This window comes from Salvelinus alpinus, chromosome 7 (genome assembly GCF_045679555.1).
Source record: "Salvelinus alpinus chromosome 7, SLU_Salpinus.1, whole genome shotgun sequence".
NCBI classification, from domain to species: Eukaryota; Metazoa; Chordata; class Actinopteri; order Salmoniformes; family Salmonidae; genus Salvelinus; species Salvelinus alpinus.
Genome location: NC_092092.1, coordinates 22,957,253 through 22,974,310, shown reverse-complemented (window position 1 = coordinate 22,974,310; position 17,058 = coordinate 22,957,253). Strand labels below are relative to the sequence as shown.

General features: G+C 42.3%; 1 protein-coding gene across 4 annotated transcripts in view; it reads left to right on the top strand.

The window, feature by feature from the left end:
* The window catches only part of LOC139580609 (phosphatase and actin regulator 2-like), a 58,562-nt gene that overhangs the window by 39,018 nt on the left and 2,486 nt on the right, over positions 1-17,058 (top strand). For 2 of the 4 annotated variants that reach the window (XM_071409461.1, XM_071409460.1), the window contains exons 4-11: positions 149-289; positions 5,879-6,094; positions 7,238-7,781; positions 9,163-9,344; positions 9,735-9,891; positions 10,219-10,274; positions 12,590-12,651; positions 16,517-16,654. In XM_071409461.1, coding sequence (XP_071265562.1) covers positions 149-289; positions 5,879-6,094; positions 7,238-7,781; positions 9,163-9,344; positions 9,735-9,891; positions 10,219-10,274; positions 12,590-12,651; positions 16,517-16,654 — 1,496 coding nt within the window. The remainder of the gene's footprint in view (positions 1-148; positions 290-5,878; positions 6,095-7,237; positions 7,782-9,162; positions 9,345-9,734; positions 9,892-10,218; positions 10,275-12,589; positions 12,652-16,516; positions 16,655-17,058) is intronic. The other 2 variants (XM_071409463.1, XM_071409462.1) reach the window with 1 other exon arrangement.

Sequence of the window (17,058 nt, the reverse complement as noted above, 5' to 3'; positions counted from 1 at the left end):
GAAGCCTCCTTTCTTCTTACATTCCTTGTGTGTACTGTATAATTAATGGATGTAGTAAAATAGCTGTCAGTTAAATGTCATGTAATGTCAGCTAAAATGTACCCCATTCTCACCCCCTGCTAACTCTTAAATGTTTCATTTGCACCAGAGGAGCCAGTGAACTCTGAGAATCTAAATGGCCATGCAACGCCTAGTGTGGGGTCAGATGAGGTCAGAGTTGACATGGAGTCTCCGCAAACACCTTTGGAGGAGAAGACAGAAGGGTCGGAGAATGCTGAGGACAAAGCAGGTATACTGGAATGCTTTTAACATGTTTGTCTGCAAGCAGGCCAAAGCTAAATGAAATGGCATGGTCTAAATCCATTCGGTGAGCTCCAATTGAATAATGTGTCCACTAGCGCTTCCTATTTTGGCTTTGACCTCCAAGCAGGAGTCTGCAATAAACCATCCACTAATGGTCAATATCACCCTTTTAGACCTGCAGGAGTATTGCCATCTGAAGCTTTTTAAGTGTTGTGGGGGTTCCTCAATTCAATTTTTCCATCCCATATCCATTAACACGTCTCCATTGCTGTTGATCTTTTAGCAGTAGCCCCTGACCGATAGGCATAATGCTGCACACTCCAGCAGAATGTATCCAGATACACCTATGTTAAATCTTCTTGACAGTCAGATAGGGAAACGAAAGAGCAGAAATCCCCTATTCTTAAGCCCTGCAGACAAAAGGAGGCTGTCACTTCTGCAATGATCAAAGGCCCTCAGTACTCTACTGAGCATAACAATGTGGGCCTCTATTGAACCACTGGAGCCAGAGCACTGGCCTCTTCAGATCAATAGTAAGCCAATCTACTGCTGGGGCGGCAGGTAGCCTAGTGGTTAGAGCGTTGGGCCAGTAACCGAAAGGTTGCTAGATCGAATCCCCAAGCTGACAAGGTAAAAATCTTTCATTCTGCCCCTGAACAAGGCAGTTAACCCACTGTTCCTAGGCCGTCATTGTAAATAAGAATTTGTTTTTAACTGACTTGCCTAGTTAAATAAAATAAATAAATAATACTGCTGCCCACTTAATACTGCTGACCAAAGACAAACTGGGATGACTAGCTAGATCTCTCTCCAACAACATATTCAGAGTGGTTCAGCTGGTCAGGAAGACCCGCACTGGTCTCAGTTCATTATGGAGCCATTTGGCACCCTGTCAGGGCAGATACCCAGACAATGCCTCATCTAAAGTGCCCGGGCACTGAGGGCTCTGCCTGGCAATAATCTGTTGCTTTATTGAAGGAGCTTGGTCGTGATAGCTCAGATGAGAAGAATGTAAAGAGAAATGATCCTACTCTATAAGATACACTTTATTAGTCCATACTAGATGGACATTTGTCTTCTGCTTTTTCCCCCCAACCCTTCTGAGATAGATAGATGGATACTGTACTGTGTATATAGTACCAGTACCATTCAAAAGTTTGGACACACCCACTCATTAAAGGGTTTTTCTTTATTTTTACTATTTTCTACATTGTAGAATAATAGTGAAGACATCAAAACTATGAAATCACACATATGGAAACATGTAATAACCAAAAAAGGTTTAAACAAATCAAAAGATATTTGAGATTCTTCAAAGTAGCCACCCTTTGCCTTGATGACAGATTTGCACACTCTTGGCATTCTCTTAACCAGCTTAAACTGGAATTCTTTCCCAACAGTCTTGAAGGAGTTCCCACATATGCTGAGCACTTGTTGGTTGTTTTTCCTTCACTCTGCGGTCCAACTCATCCCAAACCATCTCAATTGGGTTGAGGTCGGGTGATTGTGGAGGCCAGGTCATCTGATTCAGCACTCCATCACTCTCCTTCATGGTCATATAGCCCTTACACAGCCTGTAAGTGTGTTGGGTCATTTTCCTGTTGAAAAACAAATGATAGTTCCACAAAGCTCAAACCAGATGGGATGGTGTATTTCTGCAGAATGCTGTGGTAGCCCTGCTGGTTAAGAGTGCCTTGAAAGTCTAAATAAATCACTGACTGTTTCACCAGCAAAGCACCATCACAACACCTTCACGGTGGGAAACCACACATGCGGAGATCATCCGCTCACCTACTCTGCGTCTCACAAAGACACGGCGGTTGGTACCAAAAATCTCAAATTCGGACTCATCAGACCAAAGGACAGATTTACACCGGTCTAATGTCCATTGTTCATGTTTCTTGGCCCAAGCAAATCTCTTCTTCTTATTGGTGTCCTTTAGTAGTAGTTACTTTGCAGCAATTCGACCATGAAGGCCTGATTCACACAGTGTCCTCTGAACAGTTGATGTTGAGATGTGTCTGTAACTTGAACTCTGTGAAGCATTTATTTGGGCTGCAATTTCTGAGGCTGGTAACTCTAATGAACTTATCCTCTGCTGCAGAAGTAACTCTGGGTCTTCCTTTCCTGTGGCGGTCCTCATGAGAGCCAGTTTCATCATAGCACTTGATGGTTTTTGCGACTGCACTTGAAGAAACTTTAAAAGTTATTGACATTTTCCAGATTGACTGACCTTTATGTCTTAAAGTAACGATGGACTGTCATTTCTTTTTGCTTATTTGAGCTGTTCTTGCCATAATATGGACTTGGTCTTTTACCAAATAGGGCTGTCTTCTGTATACCGCCGTTACCTTGTCACAACACAACTGATTGGCTGAAACGCATTAAGGAAAGAAATTCCATAAAATAACTTTTAAGAAGGCACACCTGTTAATTTAAATGCATTCCAGGTAACTACCTCATGAAGCTGGTTGAGTGAATGCCAAGAGTGTGCAAAGCTGTCGTCAAGGCAAAGGGTGGCTACTTTGAAGAAAATATATTTTGATTTGTTTAACTTCTTTTTTCTTCTCTTTTTTTTTTTACTTAACTTTTTTGTTAACTACATGATTCCATACGTGTTATTTCATAGTTTTGATGTCTTCACTATTATTCTACAATGTAGAAAATATTAAGAATAAAGAAAAACCCTGGAATGAGTAGGGGTGTCCAAACTTTTGACTGGTACTGTATATATTTTATACAGTGGGGCAAAAAAGTATTTAGTCAGCCACCAATTGTGCAAGTTCTCCCACTTAAAAAGATGAGAGAGGCCTGTAATTTTCATCATAGGTACACTTCAACTATGACAGACAAAATGAGAAAAGAAAATCCAGAAAATCACATTGTAGGATTTTTAATGCATTTATTTGCAAATTATGGTGGAAAATAATGGTGGAAAACAATGGTGGAAAATAATGGTGGAAAATAATAAATAAATAAATCCCACTTTTTAAGTGGGAGAACTTGCACAATTGGTGGCTGACTAAATACTTTTTTGCCACACTGTATATACAGTTGAAGTCGGATGTTTACATACACATAAATTGGAGTCATTAAATCCTGTTTTTCAACCACTCAACAAATTTCTTGTTAAAAAACTATAGTTTTGGCAAGTCAGTTAGGACATCTACTTTGTGCATGACACAAGTAATTTTTCCAACAATTGTTTACAGACAGATTATTTCACTTATAATTCACTGTATCACAATTCCAGTGGGTCAGAAGTTTACATCCACTTAGTTGACTGTGCCTTTAAACAGCTTGGAAAATTCCAGAAAATGATGTCATGGCTTTAGAAGCTTCTGATAGGCTAATTGACATCATTTGAGTCAATTGGAGGTGTACCTGTGGATGTATTTCAAGGCCTCCCTTCAAACTCAGTGCCTCTTTGCTTGACATCATGGGAAAATCAAAAGAAATCAGCCAAGACCTCCAAAAACTGTGGACCTTCACAAGTCGGGTTCATCCTTGGGAGTAATTTGCCATGAAACTGAAATTGCTATGAAACTGAAGATCTCGTACAACCCTGTGTACTACTCCCTTCACAAAACAGTGCAAACTGTCTCTAACCAGAATAGAAAGAGGAGTGTAAGGTCCCGGTGCACAACTGAGCAAGAGGACAAGTACATTAGACTGTCTTTTGTCTAATGTCATGTCTAATGTCATGTCTAATGTCTCATGTCTAATGCCATGTCATTTGTCTACAAGTGTCTTAGACTGTCTAGTTTGAGAAACAGACACCTCACAAGTCCTCAACTGGCAGCTTCATTAAATAGTACCCACAAAACACCAGTCTCAACATCAACAGTGAAGAGGGGACTCTGGGATGCTCTGATCCACCTCTATGCAGATGACACCATTCTGTATACTTCTGGCCCTTCTTTGGACACTGTGTTAATTAACTATCCTCCAGACGAACTTCAATGCCATACAACTCTCCTTCCGTGGCCTCCAATTGCTCTTAAATGCAGGTAAAACTAAATGCATGCTCTTCAACCGATCACTGCCCACACCTGCCTGCCCGCCCAGCATCACTACTCTGGACGGTTCTGACTTAGAATATGTGGACAACTACAAATACCTAGGTGTCTGGTAAGACTGTAAACTCTCCTTCCAGACTCACATTAAGCATCTCCATTCCAAAATTAAATCTAGAATCAGCTTCCTATTTTGCAACAAAGCATCCTTCACTCATGCTTCCAAACACACCCTTGTAAAACTGACTATCCTACCGATCCTTGACTTCGGTGATGTCATTTACAAAATAGCCTCCAACACTCTACTCAGCAAATTGGATGCAGTCTATCACAGTGCCATCTGTTTTGTCACCAAAGCCCCATATACTACCAACCACTGCGAACTGTATGCTCTCGTTGGCTGGCCCTCGCTTCATATTTGTTTCCAAACCCACTGGCTCCGGGTCATCTATAAGTCTTTGCTAGGTAAAGCCCCGCCTTATCTCAGCTCACTGGTTACCATAGCACCACCTACCCGTAGCGCGTGCTCCAGCAGGTATATTTCACTGGTCACCCCCAAAGCCATTTCCTCTTTTGGCCGCCTTTCCTTCCAGTTCTCTGCTGCCAATGACTGGAACGAACTGCAAAAATCACTGAAGCTGGAGACTCATATCTCCCTCACTAGCTTTAAGCACCAGCTGTCAGAGCAGCTCACAGATCACTGCACCTGTACATAGCCCATCTGTGAATAGCCCATCCAACTACCTCATCCCCATACTGTTATCTATTTCATTTATTTTTGCTCCTTTGCACCCCAGTATCTCTACTTGTACACTCATCTTCTGCACATCTATCACTCCAGTGTTTAATTGCTATATTGTAATTATTTTGCCACTATGGCCTATTTATTGCCTTACCTCCGGTATCCTACCTCATTTGCACACACTGTATGTAGACTTTTTTCCCTACTGTATTATTGACTGTATATTGTGTTTATTCCATGTATAACTGTGTGTTGTTGTTTGTGTCGCACTGCTTTGCTTTATCTTGGCCAGGTCGCAGTTGTAAATGAGAACTTGTTCTCAACTAGCCTACCTGGTTAAATAAAGGTGAAATAAAATAAATAAAAATACAAACATACATACCTTGTATCATACAGGGCGCAACGAGTTTTAATCAGTCATGGAAAAAAAAGTGATGAAAAGAGTGCTAAAAAGAAGATGGAGAAGAAGATACTGGAGTTTTGGTGCCGGTGCAGCCAACTAGTGCTATATTGTCAAAACAATACGATATATCATCTAAAATAATATCCCGATATGTAACTGTATTAACAAACAAACAAAAAGATTCTCCCATCACTATAATACACATTAGGTTGGAGGTCATGTCTGTTAGACTTCGCTTCCTACCTTAGATATGCACATGATGGAGCCACTTTCCGTTCCCGACTTTTACGAGTATTAGCTAGACAAATTTTTCTACATGGTCCCACCCTTGTGTTTGTCTCTCCCTGACTCCCTCCCTCTGGGTTTGGTAAATTACAGGAGAGATTGCTCTGCTCCCCCCTCTACCTCTCTTAGTAAGGAATGAAATCAAAGCTACTCCAAAAGGAAACCAGGCCAGAACGCGGGAGGCTAAAAAACATCCCACCACCGCCCCTCCCAAATCAGCTGGTGGGGCTACAGCAGGGCGCAGGGACGGGACCGCTGGTGTTAAAAAGCTGCCCAAAAGCACAGGCAAGCAAGCTTCCGCTCTGCCACCCAAACAAAACCCTCGAAACAATTACATTGGGAACGGTGAGTATCAGTGGCACTGGTTGGTTGGGAGAGAACCCTGTTGGCATGGATAATGTACCCGTCTTCGCATGTGGAAGGCCTCCCACCGTCCATCAGTCCATCCCTCCTTGTTCCCCTTCAGGATTGAATGGTAGTGTCCATGCTAGAAGGCTAGGGATTTACAGTAGTTTAAAGTTTAATTGTTCTTGTTGTGAAACAGGAAGTGAGGAGAGTGTGTACAGAGAGTTGCTTGCAGAGACTTCTCCATTTTCAGACAGCATAGCACTACAATAAGATACGCTGTGTACTGTGTCCCATCTTTGTTCCCCTGCCTGCCTGCCTGCCTCCGAGGGTTTCTGAAAACCCTTGCTTTTTTTTGTCTTTGGTGCATGATTATCTGGTTCATGGATCGTTTGGTTTCCCAGGGCGATGTGGCCATGTCTCGTGTCTGTGTGTGTGCCAGCGTCCGTGCATGTGACTTGTTTGACCCCACTGGAGTAAACTGCACTACCCAGGGACAATTGTGTTGATTGTAATGGGCATGCCTAACTTGGTATTTTATGAGTTTCTTAGAAGAAATGCCAGATTTTGGGCTCTTGATATTTCTGTTTCTGTTTAATATCCATTGTTATCCTCTGCCTATAATAATTTTGAGTGCACATTGTTCTCTTGTTGAGTGTCAGTAGTTTATTTGGTTTTGAATAGCTTTTGTATATCTGCCAAATGGCTTATCTACATTACGACCTCTTTCACAGCCACTAATAATATTTGACTCTTAGACCCTGGCCATGACCCCACTCTATGAAGGTGTCTCAGGGAGAGTTGGGATATGCAAAAAAATGAATGCTTATAATACACACTTGTACATGTGTGAAATAGGACAAATATAAGCACCAACCAAATAATAATAATAATTTTACTCTTCTTATTCCGTCACATGACCCCCAACATTCTATAGAAGTAATATGTGTTTTTTGTCAGGGACAATGCATCATTGATTGTTAATGTGTCAGACTTAGACAAAAGGCTCATGATCATCTGTAGTGCCTGGGCAGGTCATTTGACATTAAGGCACTAACAAAAGCGCATAAAACGCTACAGGACATCAGACAGTTTTTGCCGTTGTGTTTAACATAAATCTAATGAAGTTTCCTCTCCTCTCAGCCAAATCCTCTCATCCTAAGAAAACTGGAGGCACATCCAAGAGCACGGCCCAGTCCTCATCCTCCTCATCGTCCACACCGCGTACCACAAAGACCTCCAAGGACAGGCCTGCCAACCCAACTGGGACAGAGAAGACAAACAAGCGCGTCCTCCAACTAGTAACTGACCCTTCCAGCTTCTCTGGAGCTCCCAAGGCCTCCCCAGAGACAGACAGCCTTTCTGGGGAGAGGCGGGTCCCGGGCCCTGGGGATGGGCATGGGAACCAGGGGTGCAAGGAGGAGCACTCTTCTGGCCCAGAGGGCAGGCCTGCTGCTCAGGATGACTCCTCTCTGACTGGAATGGATAGAGACAATGCCTCAGGAGCCAGTCCTCAGGACCCTGGGGAAAAGGCCCCTCTGGTCAACAACGCCACTGAGGACACTTTCTTCACCGAGTCTCATAGCGAGAGCTCCATGGAGGAAGCCCTGGGGACTGGGGAAGATGGAGGTGGTGACCGTGGGCAACAGTCGGGGGACGCAGACCATGAGTTAGAGAAACGTCAGTGGTATGTATCGATACTGCAACACAGATCTATAGGCTTCTAATGCAGAAAAACCCTATGGGAAGACCTGGGTCAAACACACTTTAAAGTATTTAAGATATGTGAGGTACACTTGATGTAGCTTGAATTCTGCACTTTTGGGACTGTTCCATTGAACCAGGCCAATTAAATCAAGTATTTGAAAATAGTTGAGTTATATATTTGACCCAGGTTGGAATTAAACGTCTCCTCCAAACGGAAGAAAATAAAATGTTGTCTTACATCATAATTGCTGTCATGAAACTTTAGAATGAAATCTGGTGGCATTGGTGGGAAAGCTCTTTAACGCAATCATGATTCCCAAAATAGTACAGTATGCTTTAGAAAACTCCATTGAATGCATGGTGTAATTCTTACTGCATGTGTAGTGTAAATCGATTTGAAAAGTTTCAACTGTATTACATGATGTGGCAATGTTGTTCGTCATCCTCAGTGTTTTGCAGCTTGAGATGGTTAGCATTGGGAGTCACACAGTACTGCAGAAAATGGCACAGCAGTGTGAAAAGCTATCCTGTGTGGGAACATAATTATGATAGGTTTTGCTTTACTGGATTATTTCCCACTGGTATTGCACTTGATCATGTGTTCAACAGTAAGGTCATCACAAAGGTCAAAGTCTATAAATGTACAAAACTCTACCTTATAGTCACTACCACTCACAGTATGCATTCTAAAAGCTGTTGTTCTTAGTTTTCAACCTTTACATTTTACTATGTGCTGTATTCTTAGATGGCTCCTCGTTGCCGAAGTACTGTTCTGATGATGAACGGCACCACAGCTTGAGTTCAAAGCCCAGAAAATGCTGTAAATATTTTAGCAGCATCAGCAGCCTTGTTTACCATTTACCGCTACCTGGATTCAGTATTGTCATAATTCATAATGGCTGCTGTGTAATAGGGAGTAACCTATTTCAGCCCTCTATTTAAACATTTGGTGGTGTGGCAAATGGTTGTCTCTCTCTCTCTCTCTCTCTCTCACACACACACACACGTCTGAGTCAGCATAGATGTCATAAATGGCTTTCATAGCCCTGAGCTGAACTGGTTTAACTTGAATTGGGACAGTAAGTCACAGAGCTCTGTCTGTGTTATAGGCCTTAAACCATTTGGAAAGATGATAGTTTACATGACTTGCATGATACCAGATTCATGAGGAAAAGACTGTTGGGAAAGTAAAGGCCTGTTTTCACCAACGTTTTTGGTCTATATACCCTTCATTAGAGTTTGTATATCGACATTTTCCATTATGCAACAAGGAAAACAATGGACATGATAAATAAATCAGAAGACAAGATAAATCAATCAGGTAAGAATGGTTTATCAGGGTTTTGATGATGTGACTCCAGGCCTACCAATGGGATTGGAGAGAAGAAGCTCCACAGTGTTAACCTGCAGAGCCCAGAGGTTACAGTCATCCCAGACAGCATTACGGAGTCTGACTACCAGTCCACAGTCAGCGACTCCGACTCAGATGGGCCCATCCTCTACCGAGACGAAGACGAGGATGAGGAGGACGAGTATACCACAAGTAAGGAATCCGTCACAGATATAGAAGCTTAAAGCTCATTGTAGTCAGCATGTGTTAAATGTCTGTCTGTCCAGCCTTTGCAACAAATTAGTCCGTAGCCACTCGTGCACTAGAAACAAGGACTAGAAACAAAAACAAAATAAAAGGACTACAAACAATGAAAACAACCTTGATAACAATCTCACTTATTGTGTATCCACACTCTTTATTGGTGGTTTTATATGTACTTCTTGACTTATATTTTATATTTACTGCACAGCACACATTCCTATAAAGCCGTACTCTTGTCCTCTAACTCAGCCCATTTTAAGACTCTCTGGGGGCAGCCTGCATGGCGTAGGCTGGAGGAAGGGACTAGCTAGATTTTCATGATTATTATTGGTTTTGTAGGCTCCCTAGCCAGTAAGATCCGCCGCAGGGACACCCTGGCCATCAAACTGGGCAACCGGCCCAGCAAGAGAGAGCTGGAGGAGAAGAACATCCTGCCTCGCACCTCTGAGACCGAGAGGCAGGAACTCCGGCAACAGATTCACTCCAAGCTAGTGAGGTACAGAGTACACCAATGGAGTCATGCACACACACACACACACACACACACACACACACACACACACACACACACACACACACACACACACACACACACACACACACACACACACACACACACACACGCATTGTGTGTATTTAAGATTGTATTTAATCTGAAATAACTGTTCTGGTGTGAGATTTCCGAAAACTTGGTAGCACTAAAATCCTCTTTCATCCAAGGGACTTAAGATGATCTTAGTGCTACAAAGCTTTTGGGGAACTCACCCCTGTTCCCAAATCACTGAGGCATTGTCTCGTTTCATTCTCCCTCTGTCCCTCACAGACGACTTAGTCAGAGGCCCAGCACTGAGGAACTGGAGCAGAGGAACATTCTGAAACGTGAGTGACGACAGACATATGCCACCACAGACAGACAGCACCACATTGGCCCCAGTCAGACAACCCCTTAGTACTGTACAAGACATTTCCTCCACACAAGGTCTGTTTGTCTTCTGGCTTTGGTCATGTGTGTTTTTCAGATTATATACTGAACAAAAATATAAACGTAACAGTCAAATCTCTGAAATTGTTACTTGAGTTACAGTTCATATAAGGAAATCAGTCAATTTAAATAAAAAAAATTAGGCCCTAATCTATGGATTTCACGACTTGGAATACAGATATACATCTTTTGGTCACCGATACCTTTAAAAAAACAGATAGGGGCGTGGATCAGAAAACTAGTCAGTATCTGGTGTGAGCATAATTTGCCTCATGCAGTGCGAAACATCTCCTTCGCATAGTTGATCAGGCTGTTGATTGTGGGCTGTGGAATGTTGTCCCACTCCTCTTCAATGGCTGTGCGAAGTTTCTGGATATTGGCAGGAACTGGAACACGCTGTCGTACACGTCGATCCAGAGCATCCCAAACGTGCTCAATGGATGACATGTCTGGTGAGTATGCAGGCCATGGAAGAACTGGGACATTTTCAGCTTCCAGGAATTGTGTACAGATCCTTGTGACATGGGGCCGTGGATTATAATGCTGAAACATGAGGTGATGGTGGCGGATGAATGGCACAACAATGGACCTCCAGGATCTCGTCACGGTATCTCTGTGCATTCAAATTTCCATCGATTTTAAAATGTAATTGTGTTTGTTGTCCATAGTTTATGCCTACCCATACCATAACCCCACCGCGGGCCACTTTTTTTACAACGTTGACATTAGCAAACCACTCGCCCACAAGAAGCCATACATGTGGTCTGCGGTTCTCTACAACAACGTTGGAGGCAGCTTATGGTAGAGAAATTAACATTCAATTATCTGGCAACAGCTCTGGTGGACATTCCTGCAGTCAGCATGCAAATTGCACACTCCCTCAAAACTTGAGACATCTGTGGCATTGTGTAGTGTGACAAATATGCATATTTTAGAGTGGCCTTTTATTGTCCCCAGCACAAGGTGCACCGGTGTCATGATCATGCTGTTTAATCAGATTCTTGATATGCCACACCTGTCAGGGGGATGGATTATCTTGGCAAAGACCAACACTTTATATGTTGCGTTTATTTTTGTTCAGTGTTGATAGTTCAGTTCCACATGACCTAAACAGCTGATGACTTTATCCCATTCAGTCAAAGGTTGATGCTAGACCAGTTACGATTTCATAAGGATACGGTGTATGTGAATAAATTTGCCCCGCTGGAATCCAAGACAAAGGTGAAGTTGTTCTCCTGGCTTGGACAGCTGTGCATCAAGGTCTAATGGTGCATTGATGTGGGGGGAGTCCAGTTATCGACTGATGGCTCATCTACTTGCCCAGTTTATTGGTTAGTAAATCAATTTTGTGAAACACATTACGCCAGATTGAGCATGACCAGTGAAGAATTAACATTTCTAAGAGAATAACATCTTGAGCTCTTATCGTGCCAGACAATGTTTTACATTTTTGGGTCAGAGAAGGTCAGGATAAAAGTCAATAGGAATGTGTTATTTATGTTTACCTGGTCATTCTCTCTATCTCCTAGAAGCTAACTTTGTTCTAAGCAAATCAAACTTAATCTAAAGTGCATCGGAACACACTTTACAGAAAAATCTAAGGACTACCATTTGATCAACAGGCTTAAAACATGTTCCTGTAATACAGTCAATGCTCACGTGGAGACTTCCTGTCTATTAAACAGGAAGCAGTGAAAGAAGGGGCCATTTTGTTGTTGTAATCTTGCTGGGGTGTTACTGCATTATTTATGAGATCTTTGTGGTGGAATCATAATGCATGAGGCTAAGAGGGAGAGGGCAGTTAACTGACTGTTGCCTTATTGAAAGCAGATGGCAAAGGTTGCACGCCTCCCAGGGACTCTATGCACATCTGTCACACACTCAACAACTACCTGTTGAAGAATATAACACAGGTCTACATTGTGCTCTGGTTTAAAGAGTTGACTATGTATGGTTAAGAAAATACGACTCCAAATCAAAGTTTGTCAGATGTTTTCAGACCTCAAAAGCAGACTGTTGAGATAAGTCCATGTTTCAGGCCATCTGTTTTTGTAGATGCAGCCATATGGCATGTTCCAAAATCAATGGGAAAGATGAGCACTGTATCATTTCCAGACTTTCTATTAACCACATTGCTTAATTAATAATCACTATATTGGGCAGTGAAGTACCACCTTAGCCTACTTACAACTTCTTTTTAATTTCACTGCAGAGACGAATGAAGCTGATAAACATGAAGCCATACAAGAGATTAAAAGAAGACTCTCCCGAAAGGTACTGTCATTTATACTTTATTTAGGCACACCAATATTAGGCTTGCTGAATGTCCACATCTCATTAGACATAAAATTAATGTAATGACTCGTGTTGATACAGTGCATTCGAAAAGTATTCAGGCCCCTTGATTTTTTCCACATTTTGTTACGTTACAGCCTTATTCTAAAATGTGTTAAATAGTTTTTTTTGCTCCTCATCAATCTACATACAATACCCCATAATAACAAAGACAACGTTTGACATTTTTGCACATTAATAAATAAATAAAATAATAATAATGAAATGTCACATTTACAAAAGTATTCAGACCCTTTACTCAGTACTTTTTTGAAGCATCTTTGGCAGCGATTACAGCCTCGAGTCTTCATGGGTATGACGCTACAAGCTTGGCGCAACCTGAATTTGGGGAGTTTCTCCCATTCTTCACTGCAGATCCTCTCAAGCTCTGTCAGGTTGGATGGGGAGTGTCGCTGCACAGCTATTTTCAGGTCTCTCCAGAGATGTTCGGGCTCTGGCTGAGCCACTCAAGGACATTCAGAGACTTGTCCTGAAGCCACTCCTGCGTTGTCTTGGCTGTGTGCTTAGGGTCGTTGTCCTGTTGGAAGGTGAACCTTGGCCCATGTCTGAGGTCCAGAGCGCTCTTCATCAAGGGTCTCTCTGTACTTTGCTCGGTTAATCTTTCCATCTATCCTGACTAGTCTCCCAGTCCCTGACGCTGAAAAACATCCACACAGCATGATGCTGCCACCACCATGCTTCACCGTAGGGATGGTGCCAGGTTTCGTCCAGACATGACGCTTGGCATTCAGGCCAAAGAGTTCAATCTTGGTTTCATCAAACCAGAGAATCTTGTTTCTCATGGTCTGAGAGTCTTTAGGTGACTTTTGGCAAACTCCAAGCGGGCAGTCATGCACTTTTTACTGAGGAGTGGCTTCCGTCTGGTCACACTACCATAAAGGCCTGATTGGTAGAGTGCTGCAGAGATGGTTGTCCTTCTAGAAGATTCTCTAATCTTCACAGAGGAACTCCGGAGCCATGTCAGAATGACCATTGGGTTCTTGTTCAACTCCCTGACCAAGGCCCTTCTCCCCCGATTGCTCAGTTTGGCCGGGTGGCCAGCTCTAGGAAGAGTCTTGGTGGTGGCAAACTTCTTCCATTTAAGAATTATGGACGCCACTGTGTTCTTGGGGACCCAATTGTTTTGGTACCCTTCCCCAGATCTGTGCCTCGACACAATCCTGTCTCGGAGCTCTACGGACAATTCCTTCGACCTCATGGCTTGGTTTTTGCTCTGACATGAACTGTCAACTGTGGGACCTTTTATATACAGTTGAAGTCGGAAGTTTACATACACCTTAGCCAAATACATTTAAACTCAGTTTTTCACAATTCCTGACATTTAATCCTAGTAAAAATTCCCTGTCTTAGGTCAGTTAGGATCACCACTTTATTTTAGGAATGTGAAAATGTCAGAATAATAGTAGAGAGAATGATTTATGTCAGCTTTTATTTCTTTCATCACATTCCCAGTGGGTCAAAAGTTTACATACACTCAATTAGTATTTGGTAGCATTGCCTTTTAACTTGTTTAACTTGGGTCAAACTTTTCGGGTAGCCTTCCACAAACTTCCCACAATAAGTTGGGTGAATTTTGGCCCATTCCTCCTGACAGAGCTGGTGGAACTGAGTCAGGTTTGTAGGCCTCCTTGCTCGCACACGCTTTTTCAGTTTTGCCCACAAATGTTCTATAGGATTGAGGTCAGGGTTTTGTGATGGCCACTCCAATACCTTGACTTTGTTGTCCTTAAGCCATTTTGCCACAACTTTGGAAGTATGCTTGGGGTTGTCCATTCTCCATTTGGAAGACCCATTTGCGACCAAGCTTTAACTTCCTGACTGATGTCTTGAGATGTTGCTTCAATATATCCATATAATTTTCCTGCCTCATGATGCAATCTATTTTGTGAAATGCACCTGTCCCTCCTGCAGCAAAGCACCCCCACAACATGATGCTGCCACCCCTGTGCTTCAAGGTTGAGATGGTGTTCTCCAAACATAACAATGGTCATTATGGCCAAATAGTTATATTTTTGTTTCATCAGACCGGAGGACATTTCTCCAAAAAGTACGATCTTTGTCCCCATGTGCAGTTGCAAACCGTAGTCTGGCTTTTTTATGTCGGTTTTGGAGCAGTGGCTTCTTCCTTGCTGAGCGGCCTTTCAGGTTATGTCGATATAGGACTCTTTCACTGTGGATATAGATACTTTTGTACCTGTTTCCTCCAGCATCTTCACAGGGTCCTTTGCTGTTATTCTGGGATTGATTTGCACTTTTCACACCAAAGTACGTTCATCTCTAGGAGACAGAACGCGCCTCCTTCCTGAGCGGTATGATGGCTGCGTGTTCCCATGGTGTTTATACTTGCGTACTATTGTTTGTACAGATGAACGTGGTACCTTCAGGCGTTTGGAAATTGCTCCCAAGGATGAACCAGACTTGTGGAGGTCCACAGTTTTTTTTCTGAGGTTTTGGCTGATTTCTTTTGATTTTCCCATGATGTCAAGCAAAGAGGCACTGCGTTTGAAGGTAGGCCTTGAAATACATCCACAGGTACACCTCCATTTGACTCAGGCTAATTGACATAATTTATCAGAAGCTTCTAAAGCCATGACATCATTTTCTGGAATTTTCCAAGCTGTTTAAAGGCACAGTCAACTTAGTGTATGTAAACTTCTGACCCACTGGAATTGTGATACAGTGAATTATAAGTGAAATAATCTGTCTGTAAACAATTGTTGGAAAAATTACTTGTGTCATGTACAAAGTAGATGTTCTAACCGACTTGCCAAAACTATAGTTTGTTAGAGTGGTTGGAGTGGTTGAAGTGGAGTGGTTGAAAACGAGTTTTAATGACTCCAACCTAAGTGTATGTAAACTTCCAACTTCAACTGTTGACAGGTGTGTGCCTTTCCAAATCATGTCCAATCAATTGAATTTACCACATCTCAAGGATGATCAATGGAAACAGGATGCACCTGAGCTCAATTTCGAGTCGTAGGGCAAAGGGTCTGAATACTTTTGTATGTAAGGTATTTCTGTTTATTCGTTTTTATAAATGTGCAAACATTTCTAAAAACCTGTTTTCACTTTGTCATTATAAGGTATTGTGTGCAGATTGGGGGGGGGGGGGGGGGGGGGTGATTTAATCAACTGTAGAACAAGGCTGTAATGTAACAAATTTTGGAAAAAGTCAATGAGTCTGAATACTTTCCGAATGCACTGTATATTTGGTACACAGATCCATCTGGTGGACACAGCTGGAACTGATATAACTGGAACCAAACACATGTCAAACTCATGTAGACTGAATATATGGACTGAACTCAATATAATGAATTACCAAACAATGTCTTGATTTCTGAATTACCAAACACATTTCTAACTCATTTGTTCCTTGTAAATTAGTTAACTTTTTTTGTTTTTTGACAATGTAAAATTCAGCAATCGTATGACTCAGTTGCCACAGTGCACACTGTAGGGCATTCCAACTCTGTGTGAGCAGCATGCCTCAAAGTGTAGCATCAGGCTGCTTTGAAATTCCTCAGATTGCTCGCCCCCAGTGGTGGTAGGGAGGGAAGAGGGGATTGGGAAGAGGGGATTGGCCAGGGTTAGGCCAACGAGGCTTGACCTCAGCTATATTGAGAACCGGAGTCTAGTTCCAAACTGTGCTCCCGTATGGCACCGTGGAAGCAGTTAAACTTTCCCCACAACTCTCTACCCATCTTCTCCCGGGCCCCAAATGTTTTATCTACAAGTCCCAATTTACAGTTGTCAATCACTGGTTACTTGTGTGTGTGTGTAGCTGAGTGTGAGGCCCACAGTAGCAGAGCTGGTGGCTCGGCGGATTCTGCGCTTCAATGAGTATGTGGAGTGCACAGATGCTAAGGACTATGACCGCCGTGCAGACAAACCCTGGACCAGGCTCACTCCAGCTGACAAAGTAGGTCCCAGACTCCTACTGTATAATGTTATTGCAAGAGAACCTAAAATACATGACATTCGTAATGTGATTAAATACTTGGAATAAGACAGGTTATAAAAAGGTGTAATTAAAAAACGTTTTGTTAGAATTTCATTCCTCATGCATACCACATACTGGCCAGCAACTGAACCATACTCTAAATACATTATTCACAAATAATAATAATGATTTATCATTTAAAGCTGCAATATGTAACTTTTTGGGCAACCTGACCAAATTCACATAGAAATGTGAGTTATAGATATGTCATTCTCATTGAAAGTGATGTTGAATGTGTGCTATATCTATGTTTTTTTGATTTTGCACCTTTTACTTTCAGTTTTGTACACTAGCTTCAAACAGCTGAAAATACAATATTTTTG